The 22,954-nt window shown below is 36.8% G+C and overlaps 2 protein-coding genes across 5 annotated transcripts in view; one reads left to right on the top strand and one right to left on the bottom strand.

Moving 5' to 3' along the window:
- TATDN1 (TatD DNase domain containing 1) overlaps nt 1–9,851 on the top strand; it is a 42,996-nt gene extending 33,145 nt beyond the window's left edge. For all 4 annotated transcript variants that reach the window (XM_063079359.1, XM_063079357.1, XM_063079360.1 and 1 more), the window contains 3 exons: nt 4,646–4,716; nt 6,081–6,207; nt 9,519–9,851. In XM_063079359.1, the coding sequence (XP_062935429.1) occupies nt 4,646–4,716; nt 6,081–6,207; nt 9,519–9,621 (301 nt within the window). In that variant the 3' untranslated portion in view covers nt 9,622–9,851. The remainder of the gene's footprint in view (nt 1–4,645; nt 4,717–6,080; nt 6,208–9,518) is intronic.
- A 630-nt stretch (nt 9,852–10,481) lies between these two features.
- On the bottom strand, nt 10,482–22,804 carry RNF139 (ring finger protein 139). Its single transcript, XM_063079648.1, has 2 exons — nt 22,334–22,804; nt 10,482–12,548 (listed from the first exon to the last, which is right to left on the bottom strand). Exons 1-2 carry the CDS (start codon nt 22,512–22,514, stop codon nt 10,735–10,737), a joined length of 1,995 nt encoding a protein of 664 aa, XP_062935718.1. The 5' UTR covers nt 22,515–22,804; the 3' UTR covers nt 10,482–10,734.
- Between the last annotated feature and the right edge of the window lie 150 nt (nt 22,805–22,954).

Raw genomic sequence — 22,954 nt, 5'->3', positions numbered from 1 at the left:
CTGGACATCTTATACTGATAACTAATATTTTTATCTGTTTATTCTACGATTTCCATCTCTATTTTTCCCCTTTCCAAAACAAGTGCTTTATTTTACAACCTTTTTAAAGAAATTTACTTCAGCCTTTGTTAGATATTAACTATAAAGTTAGTTCCTGTTTGCCGTATTGCTTTTATTTCCTCTCAGTTCCTTTCTCCTCTTCATTTTGGTTTCTGTCACGTGGAGGCTTTCTTCAAATGTCAGGCAGTCTTTCACTGTCATTTAAAAAAAAAAACTGTTTGGAAGCTCTGTGAGAGCACTCCATCAACTGGCAGGCTCAGATGGCCAGTTGACTTTTTCACTAGGGATTCCCAAATGTCAGTTTGTAGAGACCTGGGTTGGTTCAGTTTCTCTAGAATGGGATCCTCTTATCCCTGCTGGGAAAGTTGAGTGGGGATTTATAAATGTGCCTGACAGTGTTCTGGAGCAGGGTGGGGTTAGAGAGGATTCACTGTTCAGAAAGCAGTCTCAGTCTCCATTTTCAGTCCCAGGCCTCACCCCTGCAGTCCTCTGTGCTTGTCTTCCAGCCCAGTCTCTCTAATTTAGGTTCTCTGGAGACTGTACAATCCCCTCTCTCTGCACCAAGTCCAGGGTAAATAATCTGGGAGCCCCATCTTTTTTTTACCCAGACTTTTCAAACAATAACCATTTCAGTCCTCCACCTTGTCCCAGCTTTCTAGGTTCTAGCTCTTTGAACTTTCTTGTGTGAATTGGTTTGTGTTCAGTATCTTTCTCTGCAGACACATAAGCATTTAAGTCACTTAAGGACTTAAGCACAGGTCATTTATCATTTCTCCATCCACTTTCTATATGTTGTGATTAGGGGTAACGTATTTCTCCTAGTCTCATCAAAAAATGTTTCTTTCTCTCCTTGTTATTTTGGGATGATTTTCAAGAAAAGGAGGTAGAAAGCCTTTATTTCACCAACTTAAAACCATAAATCTTAGATGTTTCTAAATGATCTTGAGTTTGTAAAGATGTGGCTTTAAGCTAATCACAGGATTTTTTTTCTCCTACATTAATATTAGTTTCAGAATTAAAGGGTTAGTCATTTATTTAATCAAAGTCAATATATTCTTATTCGGAAATTCAACTCATAGTCTTAATGTGAGTCTATGAGGTATGTTAATTTAATCTATAATATCTATGACATAAAATCATTGATATCTAAAGATTAAATTAGAACTTCCTCCCCCAAGAAAACGGGAAGATGTGTTTCAAACTTGACTGCAGAATCATGCAGTCGCTAATCATTAAATGGGAAACCATATTAACTAGAAATACTGGCTTTGATTAAAAGTGTTTCTTTTAGTAGTACATATTTATCTGTATTTAGATAAATTTTTACAAGTGTGGAATGCATGTAGAAAAATACTAAGTCAACCAGACATGATTTAGTGAGATCAAAAATATGCAGATAATCTGATAATTTGGTGAAAAGTTTTAAATTTAGTATCCATACCAAGCAAATCAATATATTTTAGAAGACATCCATATTGACCAAGTACTAACCAGGGTGAAAATAAGATTTTTGTTTTTCCTAGAGAGCACTAATAAAAAAGGCTGGTACTTATGGCAAACTAGTGATATGTTTCCCTCCCACACCTCCTAAAATCCTAAATAAACTAAAATAAAATTTTACATATTAAAAAAGGAAAGAACCTATAAGACAAAGAAAAAAGGCCAGAGTTTTGCTAATTAAAGGAATGTTCTGTATATTTCTGGAAGATGGGTGAAACTTGAAGAGAAAGCTTCAGAAGGGGACTCAGAAGAGATGGGAGCAAGTCTAGCAGACAAAATCCCAGAGAGAATTCGAGCTTAGAAATTGTGAAAAATAGAGCCAAAAATACGATGATTAATTGAAGGCCTATATGGGGAAAAGACATCACTGCCTATAACCCACTCCTGTGCACAGAGGATAAGCAGCAGGAACACCCCGAGGGGTGGGGGGTCGGGGGGCAGTGAGGGGTCTCTTATGGGAATTGAACAACCTGTACAGTGAGGGCCAAGGCTTGAAATGCTTATGTCAATCCCCAGAGGAAAGCATTTAAAGAAGCATCAGCCTAACAATTAGCTCCCTATACTCTAACCTTTAAATGAAGTTTAAGTCAACGTGCTGAGTCCTAGACTATCCCACAAGGAGTTTCCCGTAAGAATCCCCACTCAGAGAAATGAAATGGCAGTAAAACAGCCCTACTTTAACAAAAGTAAAGGAAACCGAAAACTGGCAACCTCCTTAAGTATCAGTGGATGTACAGACAAATGAGGTGAACTACAGCATGAAAGAAAAAGGTTAAGACAAATAGAAAAATTAACCCCAGTGGAAACATACTTAGGGAAAAGAACCTTAAAAGAGACCCAAATAGTGATTTTTGAGATGTTATATCCATGAAATATAAACAGAATACTAAAGGAAAAAGAGTATAAAAGATTAAAAGCCCCTTAAAGATTAAAAATGAATGTCAGTGTTAATAGCACCATTGCAGGAAGCTAGGGAAGCAATACATTAAACAGAAAGATACATTTTGTTTTTTCCTATACAAAGTACCACTGGGTAACCAAATAAATAGTGGACATAAGGAATTTTCTCTTTATAAAAGTATTCTAGCTAATAATGAAGGACTGATGAAAATTATGGTATCAACATTTTGCAACTCCAGGTAAACTAGGCATTGCGCCTCCATGTCTGCCTTATACCACAAAAATACAACCAGATTATTATATCTAGTATTTTTGTTTGTTTGTTTTAAATTTTGGTGGCTGACCAGTACAGGCCCTGGACCTGGGTGTTATCAGCACCACACTCTAACCAATGGAGCTAACTGGCCAGACCAGTTATTATATGCCTCTAAATGTAAGATCATACCACCACCTATGAAATAGTCTTACCAAAGAAAAAAAATTTCAACCTGAATCATCAAGTCTGTAGATGGTACTCTAGATCTCGTATGAGACATACAGAGGACAGAGAAATCTAGCAGAGATGAAAGCAGCAAAATAAGACTGGGACACTCTTCAGGGCAAATGACTTGGTTTCTTCACCAAATAAATTGTAAGGGGAAAAAGATGCAGGAGAACTTAATAGATTAAGAGATTTAGAAGACAATGAATGACCAACTGCAATGTGTGGTCCTCATCTGGGTCCTAATTCACATAAACTTAAAAAAAAGAACGTATGACATTGTGACAACTGGAAATTTGAATAGTGGATATTTTATGATTAAAGATTTGGGTTTTTCTTAGACATAATAATGGTATTGTGGTTACATTTTTTAAAAAGAATCCTTATGCTTGGAGATGTACAGTGAAACATTTCCTGAATTAAATGCTGAAATGCTGAAGTTACAGAACATTTAGAATTTCCTTCAAGATAATATAGGAAAGGGTAGGCATAAGTGGATGGACAGGATTGGCTATGGGTTGATGATTGATGGGGCTGGGTAATGAGTACATATGTGAATTCTATATTATTCTAGTTGTATATATATTTGAAATTCTCCATAATAAAGGCTGAAAGCTATAACAAATGCTGAAATTAAAAATTCAACATAACGTAAGGACGAATTCAGGATGTTCTTCAGTAGGTGAGTGGATAAACTATGGTACATCCAGACATATCCAGCACTAAAAAGAAATGAGCTATCAGGCTATGAAAAGACATGGAGAGAATTTAAATGCATTACTAAGTGAAAGACACCAATCTGAAAAGACTACATACTGTATAATTCCAGCTATATGACATTTTAGAAAAGGCAAAACTGTGACTACAGTAAAAAGACCAGTGGTTTCCAGAGGTGGTGGGGAGGGAGGAATGAATATGTGAAACACAAGATTTTTAGGGCAGTGAAACTATTCTGTATGACACTAGATTGGTAAATATATGTCATTATAAATTTGTCCAAACCCATAGAATGTACGCCACCAAGAGTAAATCCTAATGTAAACCATGAATTTTGGGTGATGTGTCAATGTAGATTCATCTGTTGTAACAAATGGACTACTGTGATGTGGGATTTGAAAGTTGGGGAGTGGAGTTCATCCTTCCTAGCAAGAAACCATGGCAAGGGTGCAGATGTACAGTTCTATTAAAGGACAGTGAAGAATTGGAAGCAGTAATCCAATCTGTCTCAGAGGCTTAAAAAGTTAAGGAAGTAAAATTTAACAGCCTCATGAGCCTTTCTATGTTATGTTAAGTACTCAGAGAAGCAAATGAATTTTTTTAAAAAGTTAAATTTTACTTAGACTGATACAGATAGCTATTGGAGAATTAACTGATAAGCATGAAAAATCATATCCCCTAAAGGCAGATCTGGCTGAAACAGATCTTGATCTGGATTCTGTGAAGGACAGGAATGTGCATATATTTTCCTTTTGTGGGTGGGGGTTGGGGGCTGGCCAGTATGGGGATCCAAACCCTTGACCCGGGTGTTATCAGCACCATGCTTTAACCAACTGAGCTAACCGGCCAGCCTAGAACGTGCAAATACTTTCTAAAGAATATTGAAAATAAAATTTGTTATGGGTAGACAAGTTTATGATATGAAAAAAAAGTTATTCTTCATTAAATGCTACCTTTTAAAATAAATAATTTACATCTTTTTTAAAGCTCACTGAAAACTGAGGCTAATTTGGAAGTTTTGAAGTCAATACCTAGTGAAAAATTAATGATTGAGACTGGTAAGTTTGTTTTCAGAACGTTTTCATATTAAACCATACAAAAAAAAATTTGACTTCAAGTTTACTGTTCAAGTGAACAATTATTACTTTAAAAAAGCATTCTAAACGTCAAGTTATACTTTTCAGAATATCTTTGAGGTTTTTATCAATTGATGGTAAAATATAGTCATGCGCCACCTAACGACGTTTCAGTTAACGAGACCCCGCACATTTGACGATGCTCCCATAAGACTACACTGGCTATACCACATAGCTATAGTAATAAGCTATAACATCTAGGTTTGTGTAAGTACACTTTGTGGTGTTCGAACAACAAAATCACCTGACGGCGCATTTCTCAGAATCCCCCCATCCCTGAAGCAAGGCATGCCTCTATGCAAGTAATTTTTTTCAACTACAGAAGTTTGGCTAAGACAAAACACTTAAAAAATGGAATGTTAGAATATGTGATAAAGGGGCTGACCCCGTGGCGCACTCGGGAGAGTGCAGCGCTGGGAGCACAGCGACGCTCCCGCCGCGGGTTCGGATCCTATATAGGAATGGCCGGTGCGCTCTCTGGCTGAGTACCGGTCACGAAAAAGACAAAAAAAAAAAAAAGAATATGTGATAAAGAGGTTGTAGTTAACAAATGCTTAAACAGGGCATCTTGACTAAGCACCCTCGGGATTTTAAAATTTATTCAGAATTTATTTTTCACAATGTCTTTATAATGGCTTAATTCTACAGCACTTTTAAATAATGTGCAAAAATTTAAATCAAATTGATTTAGTGTAAGAATCTATTGCCTCTTAAAATAAAACAAGGTTAAAAGCTAAAACTTTTCCTGAACCCTGTTACTCAAGGCTCTCTCCCTATACTGTGGACCTTAGGAAGGTAAAGACAGCCTTTAATGAGAAATCAGGTTTATTTCCTTGGTCAGTCATGAAAACTAAATGATTTTATTAAAACACCATGTCTACAAAATGTGTAAGCTATTATAGTATCTTATTAAAGAAATAGTTAATATTCAGTCACTTTCACATTCAGTAAAGGCAATAGAGAAATTTGTTTAACTTAAATGTTTCCATGTTACAATTGTATTTCTTTTAGGTGTAGGTCTTTTTTTTGAAGCATGCCACACACCAACAATAACTTTAGCAGGAAAAAATAAATAAAAGTGAGTCTTAGAAAGTATTTAAGATACAATTCAAGATTTTATCTTGTGCTTTCTTAGAAATGCTTTGTTGCATTAATTTTGCCATTTTGGAAGCTGAATCATGATTTATAATTTAAAGGTTATATATTAGTTTGATAATGTTCATTAAAAAGTTTTTTTTAAAGGTAACTCCCTTAAGAGACACTTCTCTTTCTTTGCTTAATTCTAGATGCACCTTGGTGTGCAGTCAAAAGTACACATGCTGGATCAAAATATATAAAAACTTCATTTCCTACCAAAAAGAAGTGGGAAAATGGACACTGTTTAAAAGATAGAAATGAACCCTGCCATATAATGTAAGTATTTTGCTCTCCTGGTCTTCAAAATCATTAGTCAATCACCAAATGCCACTTATAAAATGAATTCAAAGGACAGAAATTAAGTTTTATGAAATCCAAATGAAGTTCTGGTCAAACACCACCATTATAATGCAGTGATTTGTAGGAATTTGCACCCATCTCAGTTCCTCTTTTCATATCCTCTCAACCCGAAGTGATTTTATTGCAACAGTGAGAAATTCATTCTGGTCATGTATTATTTTGTAGGAAGAGGAAAAGATTTTAAAGCTATCCATATAATCACCTCACCTGGTTTAAGTTACATGCAACTTCCCTACTGCTGTTTATAAAAAGGAAGCCTTAGCAGACCTTTTTGTTAAAAAATCTGCATTTTAAATGTTTGACAACCTGAATAAATTTAAGAAATAATAAATTACTTTAAGCCTTGGAACAAATGGACAAGTAACAGGATTTCCTTTTTCCCAACCAAAAAATGGGGCAGAACTTTAGAGAATTTTATTGCTTAAAAAAAGCAGTAATTAAGAATCATTTTGATTATAACGTATAGCACATGTGAAAAGAGCTATTACCCATCAAAGAGCTATAAAGAATATTATAACAGGAAAAGCTGGTTATATTAATAATCCAATTTCTTTTGTTTACACAAACAGATCATTTAAATCTAGGCTACATCAGTCTAGTATGGTTTACCAGTTCAGACAATTGGGGATATTTATAACACATTCATAAAAAGTAATGGATTTGTTAATTTTAGATTGTAATAATTCCTTCCATATGCACCATTGTTTTTTAGTATCTTTAAACAAGCAAAGAATATTAGATAAGCAGATCTAAAACACAGCAGGCAGAAAACTGAAGAACTGCTCCATACAAATACATTTGAAAGGTCCTCTTCCTTTATTAACATGCTAGTGCTGTCCAAGACTTTAAAACTGCTTTAAAACCTATATTATGAGGAATATATTTCAATTCTGGTTAGTAAAGAATCAGTTGTAATTTTTATGAAATGTATGTAACTGCAAATTCAGTCAGGAGACAATATTTCTAAATAATTCTTTGGAGATCTAAAAAGACACTAGAGATAAGAAGCTGGTATTTTGCCAACTGCCAGCTTAGAGGAAGTGGTTGCCAAAAGTGTATCCGAGTCAGTTTTCTACACTGCCTTAATCTTATGTAAAATTATAGATGCTGACTTTAGCTATATATTTGCAAGACAAAATTTCAAGGTGCTTTTAAACGCAGACTGTTAAAGAACCATGAAGGCTTGAGTATCAACTGTAACCATGAATAAATACCTCTTCTTCAATTCGCTTGGGAAAATTTGCAAGCTGGAAATTTTTAAACCACATTTCAAAAATACACATGACTCTAATCTAATGCTAATTACTAATTAGCAAGTTAATTCCTACATACAAAGTTTTTATCAACCTCCATTCTGTTAAGTTTTACATTGTAATTATTTGTATAGAGGTTTTTCCTCTCCTTTAGATATATAAATTCCTTGTAACAGACATTTTGGAGCTTCTGCCATATGTCAGGAAAGGTACAAGTCACCAAGGCTGCACAGAAGAATCAAGATAGATGAGGGCACCATCCATCCATCAGATAGGCAATTGTGCCAGGTACTATAAGGCATTCAGTGAGTTAGACAAAAGACCTCTGCCCTCCTGGAGCAAATAAGCAGATATATAGTCCAAGACAGTAGTGCTACTCAAGAGACATTTCAGTTGTTTACTGAGCATGACTGGGAGTTAGGCCAGATTCAAACACCTTGAGCAAAGGGAGACTGCAGAAGGGCTTGGCTGATCCAGGGGAACGATGAATTTAGTGTGGCACAAGGTAGCATGCATGGGGTAAGTCTGGGAAGGTACAGTGAGGCCAGATTGTGAGAGCTATTGTATGTCAACCTTAGTTTAGATTTTATCAGAACCTAAAGGATTTTAAGCAGAAGAGTGGCAATTTTTTTTTAAAGCTGTAATTATTATCAGTGGAAGGAGATGGGGTGGCAGGAATCATATGGATCTTGCAACACTTTAAAAACCTGTGCCTAGAATAAAAGTACCACATTAAACAAAAACCATTCATTCCCAGGGACACTAAACTTCATATTCTCTTTAGAGTAACTGCAGCTTTAGGGCACTGATGATACACAGAAATAGCTTGGGTGCAAAAGAGTTGTTCAAAGATTACAATAAACCGTATTATGAAACTTACTAAAATAAAATGTCCTGCTAGGCTCTAATGGACTTCTCATAAGCAGTTTCTCAATATGAATAAAGTGATTTTGCTATACAATATAATCTTAGTAAAGCTGTGTGAAACCAGCAACGCAAAGAGAAAAATTCTGTAGTTTAGCAAGTAAACTGGATTTTTACTTCTTAAGTGTTAATAGATTTGCTTTTAGCTAGTTTTGACTCTCAGATGAAAGTTTAGTATAATCTTCATTTAGTATGTATATTAAGGCTTTTGTGTCACTATTACAGATACTAAAAATAATCCCAGTTAATCCTAAATCTCCACCTCTAACTCCTTTAGAAAGTATTCACATTTAAGGTACCCATTAAGGGAAGAAAAAGCTTAAGCAAAGAATATTTTAACGTTTACTTTTGACTTTAGAACTTTCTATTCACGTGTAAAACTATCCTACCTATATATAATATTGCTAGGAAACACTACTGATAATTATCATATTAGGCAGAGAAACTGAAAGATGGATACGTGGGTTATTCTCTCCCTTGCAGGGGAAAAAGTACAAGAATAAAAAGTCCCCCGACCTCCATAACAACGGATTATTCCAAGTAACTTCATTTGCTGTCATTGTACTTAGTGACCATGTAGCCATTTCTTGCTGTCTCTATAGGACTAGTTCCTTAATCAGTGGCTTTCAAACTTTAGGTGCTGTTCCCCCAATAGGACTTACATTGTGACTCATTACACATATACATACGTAAATAAAACCAAACCAAAACTGGAATGGTATTTACCCTTACTAAGTGCAATGTACCTTTCCTCTTAATTTTTTAAATACTCGTCATGACCCACTAATTAATGTGTTACAACTACAGTTTTATGGACTCTTCATTTCCACTGGGGTAGTTCCATGATTGTGGTTCACATAATGTAGAAGGCTGATTTTACAATTTACTTGAACCTAGTTCTTGGCTCTAGTTACATGAAAACAGCCCCAGAAATTTATCTCTGATTACTAGTAAAAAGTTAAATTTTCCTATTAATATTGATGAAAAGTTTAACTGTTAAGACGAATACACACTTGGAAATATAACCATCCATTTTTGTTTCTGTTTTAGTCAAATACTGGAGATAATGTCAGCAGTAAGAGATGAGGATCCACTGGAATTAGCCAATACACTATATAACAACACCATTAAAATATTTTTTCCTGATTTGTAATTGGTATGTGTCTTCCATTTTCCATCATGTATGTAAAATTTCATCGTAACACTTACTGAAAGTTTCAATAAAGAAATCGCTCGAAGTTGTCTAAAGAGATGATACAAGGTTTGAATCTTTTAAGAATTCAATAGAAGCAGTGTGGCTTGCTGTAAAGGAATTTGTTCTGCCACTATTCTGTAATATTGAAATTTTGAGGATGTTTTAAATATTTTTAAATAAAAATCTTTTCAGCCATGTTAAAAAAAAGAGAGATTATATATTTTTATATATATATATATATATCACCACATACCATCCCCTCGTTTTTATCCGTAAAATCAGATCAGGATTTTTTTTATATCATTTAATGCTTTAGTTTAAAACAATGAAAATACCCATTTTACTTTGTAATCTCTTCAAAAGCTTGAAAGGACAATTTTATGACAACACTGCAAACACAGAACGTGTAACAAATATACTGATTTTACATAAAAACTAAACAATTAGTCTGGTTTATATCAAAGTTTAGTTGACATAAGCCTGTTTCTCAACTCTCTCACAGTCTCTCAGTTGTGACTTTCGAACCCAGTTCAACTACATTGCTACTGAAATTCCAAAAAAGTTTCTCAACTGCTTCTGGCAGGCTAATTTTTCCTTCGTGTTAAAATACTCTAATGTATAGCCTTTATGCTCTAGTGCAATTTATTTTATTTCCTTGACTTTAATGTGGTTTCTGATTTTCATTTTCACTCTCTCACCCATTTTAAAGAAAAACTAGAGTCTAAAGTTAAACACATCATATAATTTCACTGAGGAATCTTTGGCACAGTTGACGCACCGTATGATTATTACATCTATTAAAAAGCTATTTGTTCAGATTTTGTCATAAAAACGTGAAAACATTTTATTCTATGTACAATAATGTACACAAATTTAAATAGGTCACCAAAGAGACCAGAAGTAATTAAAGAGGTATATTTACAGTAGCACATCACAGTAAACGGAAAACCATTCACAGATTCAACATTGATACTGCTTTTGTGCTTGGTTACACACTGACGTGAAGCACATTACTCCATTTTGGATGAACTGAATTTTAAACAAATACCTCAATGATTAGTAAGTGCTATTTTAATCAGAATCATCATTAAATTCTTCAGCTGCTGTGCCTGTGTGCTGAATCACTCCATTTCTTTCCCTTTGAACATCATCATCACAATCTGTACTGTCATCTTCGTTCAATTCCCTGTCAGATTCAGCAGCAGCTTCTCCTATAGCTTCCTCTGGATTTTCATTGGGTGCAATGAATCCATTGTTGTTAGATATATTTGAATTATCCTTGATATCATCTTCATTGTATACTTTTTGATGGCACATGGGACAAGTATCTTGAATGTACAGCCACTTCCGAAGGCAAAGTGCATGGAAATAATGATTACATGGTGTAATACGAGCAGATGTTGTAAACTCATGGTAGCAGATTGCACATACATCATCTATTTCTTGTAAGCGGCTCCCTTTTATTTCAGGAAGTGAATTAATTTTCTTAACAGCAGTCCTACGATTCATGAATGTCTTCCAGCCATTTTTTGCTTGTAAGTAGATGTTAAAGTATGCATGTAGGCACATCATTAAAGCCCGAATTTTACTTCCTGACTCAAACATCATAGTATAAGCTCCATTTCCAAACATTACCACTCCAAATATAAATTCAATAATATTGCCTGTTGAACGAACGTAGTAGACATAATCATCAAGCTTTTCCCAGAGGACATTATAGTAGCCATCAATCATGAATAAGGTATAAACAGTTAGAGAAACAATTACTTTTAAGCAGAGTTCTACACAAAAGGCTGTAACTGCAAACAACCATGTATTTAGTGCATAGTGATGCCAAAGAACATAGCTGAGTAAAACAGGAAGAATAAACAGGCAAGCAGAGACAAACAGCACAGGGAAATGTCTACGAAAAGAGGACACATGAGAGGCACTAAGAGACATTAATACAGGGTCTGTCATTCCATGGATGAAATGCAGGACTGCAGTTAATAAAAGGCACATGTTTCTACTTAAGCGAATAAGTCTCTCTTCTGGACTTAGCCCACTTAAACCAGTCTGAAGAGCCAAAATAAAAAATAAAACAGGTGCTACAAAGCCAAGCCTCCTGTCATCTTCTTCAGTTGATCCAATAAAGGCCAATATTCCAAGCCCCAAATAATGGGCTATTGAGGAAATTACAGCACTCATGCCCAGTACAGTTAGTGTAGAATCACATCCACTAATTATAAGATTGCGAATGAGGTCCCAGAAATCATCCCAAGAAATAAAGAAGGAATCCGTTTCATTTGCCATTCTTAAAATGTATATTAACACTGTAGCCTGAGCTGTAATTCTTGTTAGCCAAAAGACTCGCAGTATATCTGGGAAACGAATTCTCTTCCATGTGTCCTCCATCAATAACTGTAATCCATAAATTCGATACATGTGCCTCACTAAAAGATAAACATACCGTGTGGAATAATAAAACCACTTAAGTTTCACTGCCAAGACAAGCACTGTATTTAATATGAGAATCAAGGAAGAAGTAAAAACTAAAGTCTCTCTGATGTGTAATGGTAGCTCTGTGATTAAGCCTATTACAGGAACCAAGAGATCCAAAATAATTAATTGTGAATAGATGGAATGAATCTGGAGTAGTGTAATGTACCCAATTCCAAATGTTAGCTGTAGAACGATGAGTGCCATCCATAGCGAGGGCCCTTTCCGAGGAAGCAGCTCAATTCCAAAAGCTGATGTGTTGTAAGCACCATAGAAGTCAATGTGCAAAGAAGCATAATAATTCACCAACACTGAAGTTGCAGCTAACAGAAAGGCAGAGCTGTACATGTAAAACTTGAAAAGTGATCGCTGTGACAAGATCAGAACAATACTGGATACAAACATACCTAAAAAAAAAAGAAGAGAAATGAAAGGTCATTTGAATGAAATATTTTAAAGAATGTTTTCCCATTAATAGTTATAACATTCTTCCTTCCTTAAAGGAAATAAGAATATTTTCAAAGTTATGAATATTAAGCCTCAAGACAATTCAGGATTAAAGGTCAATAAAGGTTTTGTAAAGTCAAAGTTCAAGACGACAGACCACACATTAGATTATTTTAAAAATCTCATCCCGTATTATCTAATTTCCAAAGTAATTCAAGTGACACTATACAGTATGTGCAGGCACCAAATTAGTAAACTATCTTCAAGACAAATTTGTAGTGATACATACATTTTCACAAGCTTTAGAGCTCAAAAGAAACATGTCCTTTATAATTTCATAATAGTTAAAAATATTTAAAATAATCCCAAACATTAAGAATTAAAAATAACCAAAATGGAAAATATTTGTTCCTATTAAGTCTTAGAATTCTGTTTTTTTAAAGAATTCTTTAGGAAATCAAGTTTAAGTTTTATACTTCCACCTAATTCCTCCTTTTTCTCAAAGTGTAAACTCGTGCCAGCTCTTATTTTTTCCTGCTCAAATTTTTTTTTTTTTTTTTTTTTTTTTGTGGTTGGCCTGTACTGGGATCCTAACCCATGACCTTGCTGTTTGTAAGGCTGCACTCTAACCACCTGAGCTAAATGGCCAGCCTCCTGCTCCTCAAATTTGAGCATTCTCCAAGTTCCCTTTTTCCTGTACATTACCAAATCTATTTATTCAAATAGTCAGCCCTTTTTAATGTCCTTCAAATTACAGAAACATTAAAAAAACCAAAACATTGTTTAAAAAATGGTAATAAATCCACCCCTCCTCCACTCCATATCTAACCAATGTAAACAGTCTGACTATGTGCATCTGACACCATCTTTATTTGTGCTCTTACAGAAACACATATAGTTTAAGTGACATTACAATAAACACATTATTATCCAAGGTTTCAACTACGGGAATGACATCCAAATATTCTAGTTACACTCCTACATTGCAACTGCAAAACTCAAAAGTTCTAAAATGTAACTCTCCTTAAGCCAGAACCACCTTTTCCTTGACTAAATTTCTAATTTTAGTCAAAGGTACCATTATTAATCTTTTAATGGTACTCCTGCCCCACACCCTTAAACTTTGCCAATTAGTTGCCAAATTCTACTAACACCTTTTTTATCTGCCTTTTCTAAGTGACACCAACAAATTACTGTCTCTAAAAACTCATCTTGTCCAAATCCATCTACAAGCTATCACCAAATTGCCTTTCTTCATAACTCTGCTCAAAATACGTCAGCAGCTCTGAAATTACCATCAATTAAAATCTACGCTCCTTGTCCTGGCATTCAAGGAGCCAATCTGCTTTAGAGTAATATTCCCAACACATACACACCAATGCTGCAGACCTCTGTTTTCTAAACACATCCCTAGTTGCCTCCTTAGCACTGCAGGCAGCACATCGGTCTCATAATCTAAACACAACTCTTTCTCTGCCATAATTACAGCTGTGTTTACATTCTTCTCTCTGGAATGATGACTCCACCAACCTCCCAAATCCCTGACTGTTCAAATCCTACCCACTTTCTTTGATAGTAACTGTTCCTTCAGCATATGTACAGACCTTAGTGGAACAACTAACACTCATATACCACCTGATATTGTAGTTTGTACTTAGTAGGTATCATCTGCCCTATTATGTAATGCGTCCTTGTAGCAAGCAAGGATCCTACCTTGTACATCTATGGATCCCACGGTATTTTGTATAAAATAAGTACAATTAGTATTCATTGAAGAAATAAATGTCACATCTGGAGTATGTTTTTAAAGGCAACTACAAAATGCAGCCTGCTTAAAAAATGAAACCTATGAAAAGGTGAGAGACAAAGCTAAGAAATCATAGCTTGGAATACAGAAAAAATGACAAACTCCAAATTAAACATCCATCTATCCACCTTATTTCAGCATGTAATCAATAAAGATATTGCATATCACAGTGGAGGCATTTCACAACCCACTGCATGTAAAGTTCCTTTAAGTGACGACTTTGCCCATAGACTTAAAATTTATCCTGTGCTCAAGTGTCAGGTCATTTGTGAAAAGGAAAACAAAAGGACACAATCAACTGAAAGATAGATAACCTTTTGAACAAGACCAACTTCATTTCCCAAGAAATAGGCCACTAATAATCTCCCAAAGAGTTGTGAGCTGGGAATAGGCCCCTTCAATAGAAAACACATTTTTTGAGGACTAGAAACTTTTTCCATGGAAGGTAACAAAAGGAAATGGAATTAACTCAGCCTACTATATTCCATATGTAATCTTATATTTTCTCTACGTGGAAAAACAAAAGTATTTTTCCTGAAACAAAACTTAACCTTCTCAATTGAGTCAAAACGAAACCAACATTACTTCAGTTCTATTTTATGCCACTTAAAAGGGAGAAAGTCAAGTGAGAACAGTAAATTATTTTTGTCAACTTGCTATTCACGAAGTCGTTATTTTTCCTAAAGCTTATTTTTTACATACAAATGAAGGAATGATGGGGTTTTAGAAATACATCTGGAGAAAAAGTGCCATTTTGCTTTATGCAAATATACCAAAGAAAACAAGAGGAAGGGATATGATAGACAAATAACGTAGTGAAACTACAGCCTCAAAGTTTGGATATATTCTAGCAAGTAATAATCTGATACTACTCTTTACTGATCAAAATCACACCCCCAAGATGTAATAATAAGTAAACATTTCAAGAATAGTATACACTTGTTTTAATTCCTACTCAAAGTTTGTAGGTACATGGGGTTCTTACATTTTTCATTTATACTCATGTTCCTATATATGATGTGTGAGAAGAATCAGCTCTCATTCTACAGGGTGGAAAAAAAGCCAACTTTCCAAGTATTATGTCTCTAAAGCAAGATTCCCTCTCATGGCCTTTAGGAAGCTGTTAATATCAAAGCTGTGTTGCATTTTCACAACTTTAGACATGAAGCTCTTTTTGGTATATTCACCCTGTAAGTCTAAGGAAATAAAGCCCAAAGAGAAGAGTTTCTCATTAGGATTTATGAGTGACCTGCATGAGTAAGGCTATATATAAGTGCTGCTTTATAAAGAAAAACACATTAGAACACTGAAGAACAGAATTAACTGAAATCACAACTTAGCGATTAGTCCAATTCTCCAGTCATTAGAGAGTTTCACTGACCTTCTCAAAGTAGGAAAAGAGGCAGGTATCAAAATCAATTCAAGAGCTTTGAAACTATACATGAACGCAATTCAGGAAAGAGTTCAGGGCCTTTTCAATTTGGATTACCAAAAACAAGCAAATAAAAACAAACAAGGAAAGAAACCCCACCATGCATGTTACACAACAGTGTTTAACTTTTTACGTGTAAAGTCCATTCATACCCTTAACCTCTTGTAGAAACTTATAACTAAAAATTAGAAGGAATTAAGACATAACATTTACAACTCTCCAAGTACCTTAAATACCTTTAAAACAATCTAATGCAACCTGTGGAAAAACATTTCAAAACCCGAAAGAAAAGAGAGAAACACAGAAATAAATATTACCACCTTACTTCCAAGGAAACTCTAGGCAGTGGAATCTAGGACAAAGTAGACTGTTGAAATGTTAATAATCTGCTGGTATACTTGATAAATAAACTATAACAAAGGAAAATTTTCTATCATACTCCCATTTTTGGTAAAACAAACAAACAAACAACAAAAAAAAACCCCTGGAATTCTAAGTATTTTATTAAGATAAAACTAAAATTTTGTTTTTGAACTAAAATTATAACAAGTATGTTTTATTAAAAATATGTGAACATGGATTTTTTAAAAAGTCAAACCCTATACGGAGGTATTAAACAGAAAAAGTCAAGTTTTTCTAGTCTCTGTCTTCCCCATCTGTGATACTGTGAAAAGATAACACTGTTTTTGGTCTTCATCTCAGTTTTCTGACACGTAGCTACCAAATTCCCTAGAATCTCCTGATAGGGTGTCTTTTGTGCATTAATGAGATGACTGGTGGCTGGGGGCCCCTATATACCCTCAGGATGGGGGCTGGCCTCCAGGAGAACAAACCAGATGATTAGAGGATTGGAACTTTCAGTCCCACCTCGGGAGAGGAAAGAGAGACAGATGTTAAGTTGATAAACCAATAGCCAATGATTTAATCAATCATGTCTCCAAAACGAAGCTTCCAAAAAAACCCAAAAGGACTGAGTAGTAAGAGCTTCCAGATAGCTGAACATGTGGAGGTTCCTGGAGGGTGGTGCACCTGGAGAGGGCATGGAAGCTCTACACATCTTCTCCCATACCTTGCCCTACACATCTCTTCCATCTGTTTGTGCACCTGTATCCTTTGTAATATCCTGTGTATTAAATGGGTAAATGTAAGTAAAGTATTTCCCCGAGTTCTGTTAGCCACTCTAGCAAATTAATCTAACCCAAGGAAGGGGTTATAGGAACCTCTGATTTATAGCCAGTCAGTCAGAAGCACAGGTCACACACAATCTGTGCCTGCAACTGGCATCTGAAGTGGAGGGCAATCTTGTGGGACTGAGCCCTCAACCTGTGGGATCTGAAGCTATCTCCAGGTAGAGAGTGTCAGAATTGAACTGAATTAGAGCACACCCAACTGGTGTCCGCTGGAGAATCCACTGCAGAATTGTGTTACTGGTGGGGAGAAATACCTACACACATTTTGGTGACCAGAGGTGAAGTATTCTGGGCTGACAATGTAAGAATAAGAAAAAAACACTGTTTTTTTCTATATTCTTATACCATCTTAGTGACACCAATGTAGAACCATTTTAAGTTTTCTTGCTCATCCTGACAAACTATTTAAACATGCATTCATACATAAATACACACATTCTTTTTTTCCTTTTTACCCAAATGGGATCTCACTATAATAGCATTTTTCCTTTTATTTAAAATTTGTATTTCTGTTTACTTATGAAAGAGAGCATCTTTGCATTTTTATTGACCACTCAGGTTTCTTCTATGAACTGCCAGTTTATTTTCTGCCCATTTATCTATGGAGCTGTCTTTTTTCCTTATTGGATTTTGGACATTTTAAAAATATTCTTAATACAAATTCTTTGTCAGTAATGCAAAATCTTCTCCAGGTTTACAGCTGGTCTTTTCACTTTTTTGATACTTTCTTCCGATTAAGAGGTTTTTAATTTTAATATCATTCAATTTATCAATCTTTTTTTGTGTGTGTGGCAGCTGGCCAGTATAGGGATCAAACCCTATCTATCTTTATTTTATACATTTGCTTTTATGTATTTTGAAAGAATTTTCCCCTTACTTTAGGATTGAAAAAAATGTTCCATATTTTCTTCTAAAAGTTGAAAGTTCTGCCTTTCACATTTAGGTATTAATTCACTTAAAATTGGCTGTTTATATATTAACAAGGCAGAGATACAGTATAATCTTTTTCCATATGAATAACTAAATGACCACTAATTGAATAGTCCATATTTACCTCCATGTACTTCAATTATACCTACATATATTGGTGGTCTGTTTCTGTGTTACACTACATATTCCATACTACTGGTCTATTTGTCTATCCCAGAGGACATTTGGCAATATCTAGAGATAGTTATGGCTGTCACAACTGGAGTGGAGGTGGGGGGGTTGCTACTGGCATTTAATGCGTAGAAGACAGGGAAGCTGCTAAAAATCCTATAATGCACAGGAAGCTCCCCTCCCCTAACAAAGAATTCCTGTCCAAAATTTCAACAGTGATACTGTTGAGAAACCCCAGTCTACCCCTATGCCAGTCATAATTACTTCTGCTTCACTTTTTTTTTTTTTACTTCACAGGTTTTCTCAGATCTTTCTACAGCATCAAAAATAACTATCTCATTCTTTTCAAGAAGCTTATTGTACGTCTAGACCTAATACAGTATGATTAACAGATTCCCATCTAATATACATTTAGATTCAGTTTGTTGTCCTTTCTAAAAATTCTGTAATGAATATCTTTGCCCATAGTCTTTGTACAGTTATATCTCTAGGCCAAATCCCTAGAACTGGAAGTGTGAGTCAAAAGGTATAATGTAAATGTCAGTTGAAAGCACCAAATGGTTTTACAAAAAAGTTACAGTCTACCAAAATTGTATAAATTTATCTATTTCAAATTTAGGGCCAGCCCGTGGCTCACTTGGGAGAGTGTGGTGCTGATAACACCAAGGCTACGGGTTCGGATCCCTATATAGGGATGGCCGGTTAGCTCACTTGGGAGAGCGTGGTGCTGACACCACCAAGTCAAGGGTTAAGATCCCCTTACCAGTCATCTTTTAAGAAACAAACAAACAACAACAACAACAACAAAAAAAAAAAAAATGGTAATTTTCAAATTTTATTTCAAATAGGTAAATTAATCAAACTTTGAACTCTTCACCAATGTGAGAAGTAAAATTTTGTTTTGAGTGAATTTCTTTGGTTATAAATGAGGCTAAGTACTTTTGCTTATTGACTATCTGCATTTCATTTATTGTGAACTGCTTGTTCTAGGCCCATTTTTCTAAGGGAGTATAAGTTTTTCTTACTGACAGAATAAAACTCTTAGAAGGTCTTTAATCACATAGGATGCAAATATTGTCCCCTATGTTTGTCATTTTAAAGGATTTTTTAAAAAAATTTTGCCATAAAGAAGGCTTTCATTTTTATGCACTCAAATTTATCAGATTTTCCCTTGAAATTTTTGGTTTTCTTTTATGCTTAAAAAGTCCTTTCAAGGGGCCGGCCCGTGGCTCACTCGGGAGAGTGTGGTGCTGAGAACACCAAGGCCCCGGGTTCGGATCCCATATACGGATGGCCGGTTCGCTCACTGGCTGAGCGTGGTGCTCACAACACCAAGTCAAGGGTTAAGATCCCCTTACCGGTCATCTTTAAAAAAAAAAAGTCCTTTCAGGGCCAGCCTATGGCTCACTCAGGAGAGTGCGGTGCTGATAACACCAAGGCCATGGGTTCGGATCCTATATATGGATGGCTGGCTGGCTCACTGGCTGAGCATGGTGCCGACAACACCAACCCAAGGGTTGAGATACCCTTACCAGTCATCTTTAAAAAAAAAAGTCCTTTCACACCTCAATGAATTACCACCATATGCGTAATACTATTAAACTCCTATGCTTGCATTTTCTGCCTTGGGTGTAAATTGGCTAATTCAGCACTATGCTGCTCTGCGTTGAGTTTCACTTAGCATTTAACACCTCCTAAGAAATAGCTTTATGTTCTTAAATATTGTATATATTGTCGTGTAATTTTATTTGGCTCTCAAAAATGAGTTGCTTTATTTTCTGACCTGTTAAAATCTCAAATTAGTGTGATACCATATGAAAGTACAGTGGTAGCACCTTTTTGTAGGCAGAGGAGAATAAACACTGCAAACACTACACATAAAATTAGTAATGCTTTTTACTCAGTATGTAAAAATGAAAATCTATTTCTAATTTAAAGAAAAACGTGAGGTGGACAAGTACTGAGACATACTCAGTAGCAATGTAGTAATGAGAAGTTTACAACTATAAGAAAATGAACAAGACAGAACAATTAATTTCAACTATCCGTTCGTATCTTTTACACATAAACCTGTCACTTTTAATAACATTTGTTTTTATTAAAGGTAAATTTTTTAGCACTGAAACCAGTTTTTTTCATTCCCAGCTTCTTACAAATGTGAAAAACTAGCATAATTACACTGGCACAATAAAAGGAAAAGTCAGGTGATAGACTTGGAAAATATTTCGTATTTCTCATAAAATCTGATCCAGAGAATATTCTGGTATCAAAATTTTCAAATAAACAGCACCAACATTTTGCTGATGACTTCAAAAGACCAAAACATCTGTAACAAAGTATGGTCCTAACTGAGACATTAAAATATTTTTTAAAAACCTATCAAGCTATCAAGGGTTCAGTCCCCTATACTCGGCAGCCCACCCCCGCCCCCCACCAAAAAAAAAACCCTACCAGACTTACTAAGAGCTAACACTTAGCTCCAAGTGCTGTTTTAAGCTGAGTTACATCCTAACTCAGTTATTGTCCTTACCACCCTATGATACAGATGCCATCATTGTCCATCCTTAAAAGGATAAAGGTAAGAAAACCAAGAGAATTAAGTAACTCTCCTGAAGTCACGTTCATTAAATTGTGAAATGTAAACTTCCATGATTTATCATAAAAAGCATATAGAGTACAAGGAAAACATCAGATTACTTTGTTCAATGTTCTTAAACTACAAATGATTTAATTAAGGAAAATACTCTTTTTTCTTAACACTGCCTAGCCTGAAGCTCAACAGAGTACTGCATTAAAGCACCAGGTCCCAAAGGGGTTCTCACAGAATCATGTAAGAACGTTCAAGGCAGTGGCTACACTATTTCTTCAGTGAATATGCAGAAAACTCTTAAACAGCCTCCTTTTTGCCACAAATAAATGGTGGTAGTATATTTTTGCGCAAGTAGGAATGTCTGTAATCAAGTAGCCCGTGGGTTACTGAGAAGTCTTGTGCGAACATCACGTTCACATCTTTAAGTTTTAAGATCTAGCATATGATCATTACTACACCTTTCTGTATCTGGACTATGGCTGTACGAGGAGGAAAGTGAACCATACTTAATGTCAAAAGGTTTTTAAGCCCAGGCTCTGGCAACCACTTACTGGCTGTGTACCAAGAGTATAACACTTAACCCCTATGACCCTCAGTTTCTTCATTTGTAAAGTGAGAATAACACCATCCACCTCTGAGGAATGTCTGAAGTTAGGTTATATAATACCAGTGAAAATGTCTTGCCAAAGTAAAGTATCAGACAAATGTAAAATATTGTTATTTACTGCTAAGAACAAAATTCAGCCTTTATTGACTCTACTGTAGGAATCAAGCAACAAATGGCTTAAGGATCTCGTCGCCATCAGCCTGCCCTCAGCAACACTTCAAAAGCACTAGCCTACTAAAGACTGATCACCAGAATTACCTCATCAAAATTTGCCAACTTGCAATTACTTACAAAAATTATTTAACGCATAAATGCTTCTCACTCTGGTGATGTAAGTGAAGATGGAGATGCGGAGTGAAATATACATTTAATACTCCATATGCAACAAAGACTGATTTTCATTAGTCTCTTGCCAATGTCTCATCCAACATCCTTCTAGTCAAGATTTTATACGTATTTTCAATACATTCTCACTTATTCATGGAAAATTTTAGGACTCGTTAAGGGTATCGCCTGAAACCGTGTCTCCTTCGCTTGGATGTCATTTATCGCAGACACTTCCCGAACCTGTGGACCCGTGGGTGCAATGCCAGTAACAACATACGAGCACTTTGCATTTCGGAAAGAGGGAAACTGAGGCCCACACCTTGGCACAAGCACAAGGTCACACACGGCGTGACTGGGACAAGCAGAGCTGCTGTTTTTCCGAGGCTGTCGCATAGGACGCGGTAAGGCAGTACTTATTCTCCAAGACAAACAGCAGGCGAAGAGCCGCATGCTCACACATCCATGCTCGCTCCCGCCTCGCCAGATACAAGATTGAGGAGGGGGCCGACTCGCTGGAAGGGCCACTCCGCTGTCAACCGAGACAAGTATCCTCTCCTTCCCCTCTCCTACCCGGCAAAGACGTCCCTTCGGGAGATGAGACTGGTTCCTACACACACACGACCCGCGGTCTGCGTGCGCCTGCCCCCTCCCCGGTGCAGTCCCGGGACACTGGCCACCCGCCCCCCCTTACCGAGGAGCCGGAGGAAGATCTGGAGCACGATGCAGAGCGGACTCTGGGTGGGATCATAGTAGGAGTTGAAGATGGCGTCGATGATGTAGAGGCAGGGCACCCGGAGCGCTACTTCCAGCGCCGCCCAGACCTGCTGACGGGCCATCCGCACCTGCTGCTGCGGGGGCCCAACCGCCGCCATGAGCCGCTGCCACACCGGGGCTGGGCGGGCCGGCCCGGGGCCGCGGCCGGGGGCGGGGGCTACGGCGGGCGACTCCGCCCCCGCCCTCCCGCTTCCCCTGCGTCGCTCACGGCCCGCTCCGCCGCCCGCTCGCGTCTCTCGAGCTGGAGCAGGCGGCGGAGGCGGAGGCGGCCGCGGCTCCCCGGGAGGTCTCTGGGCGTCGGTGTTTCCGGCTGGCTACGGCCTGGCTCCTCCTCCGTCCACCGCCTCCCCCGCCCGCGGAGCCACCATCTTGGCCTCGCCCGCCCGCCTCTGCCGTGGCTTCTATTACGAGGCCCCCAGGCTGCGCCCGCGTTCACGCGAGACCGCCCAACCCGCATAAGCCGGTCTTGGGGACGCTCCCCGCTACGTCATCACGCACGGCTCAGCAAACAATGCAAAACGTTGCCACGGTTTGCGCC

This window comes from Cynocephalus volans, chromosome 15 (genome assembly GCF_027409185.1).
Source record: "Cynocephalus volans isolate mCynVol1 chromosome 15, mCynVol1.pri, whole genome shotgun sequence".
NCBI lineage: Eukaryota > Metazoa > Chordata > Mammalia > Dermoptera > Cynocephalidae > Cynocephalus > Cynocephalus volans.
This window is presented reverse-complemented; position numbering and strand designations above follow the sequence as displayed.

Coding starts and splice junctions, on each gene's coding strand:
- RNF139 (XM_063079648.1), bottom strand. CDS start 22,514: ATGGCGGCGGTTGGGCCCCCGCAGCAGCAGGTGCGGATGGCCCGTCAG. Junction 12,549..22,333: donor GATCTTCCTCCGGCTCCTCG/GTAAGGGGGGGC, acceptor TTTTTTTTTTAG/GTATGTTTGTATCCAGTATT.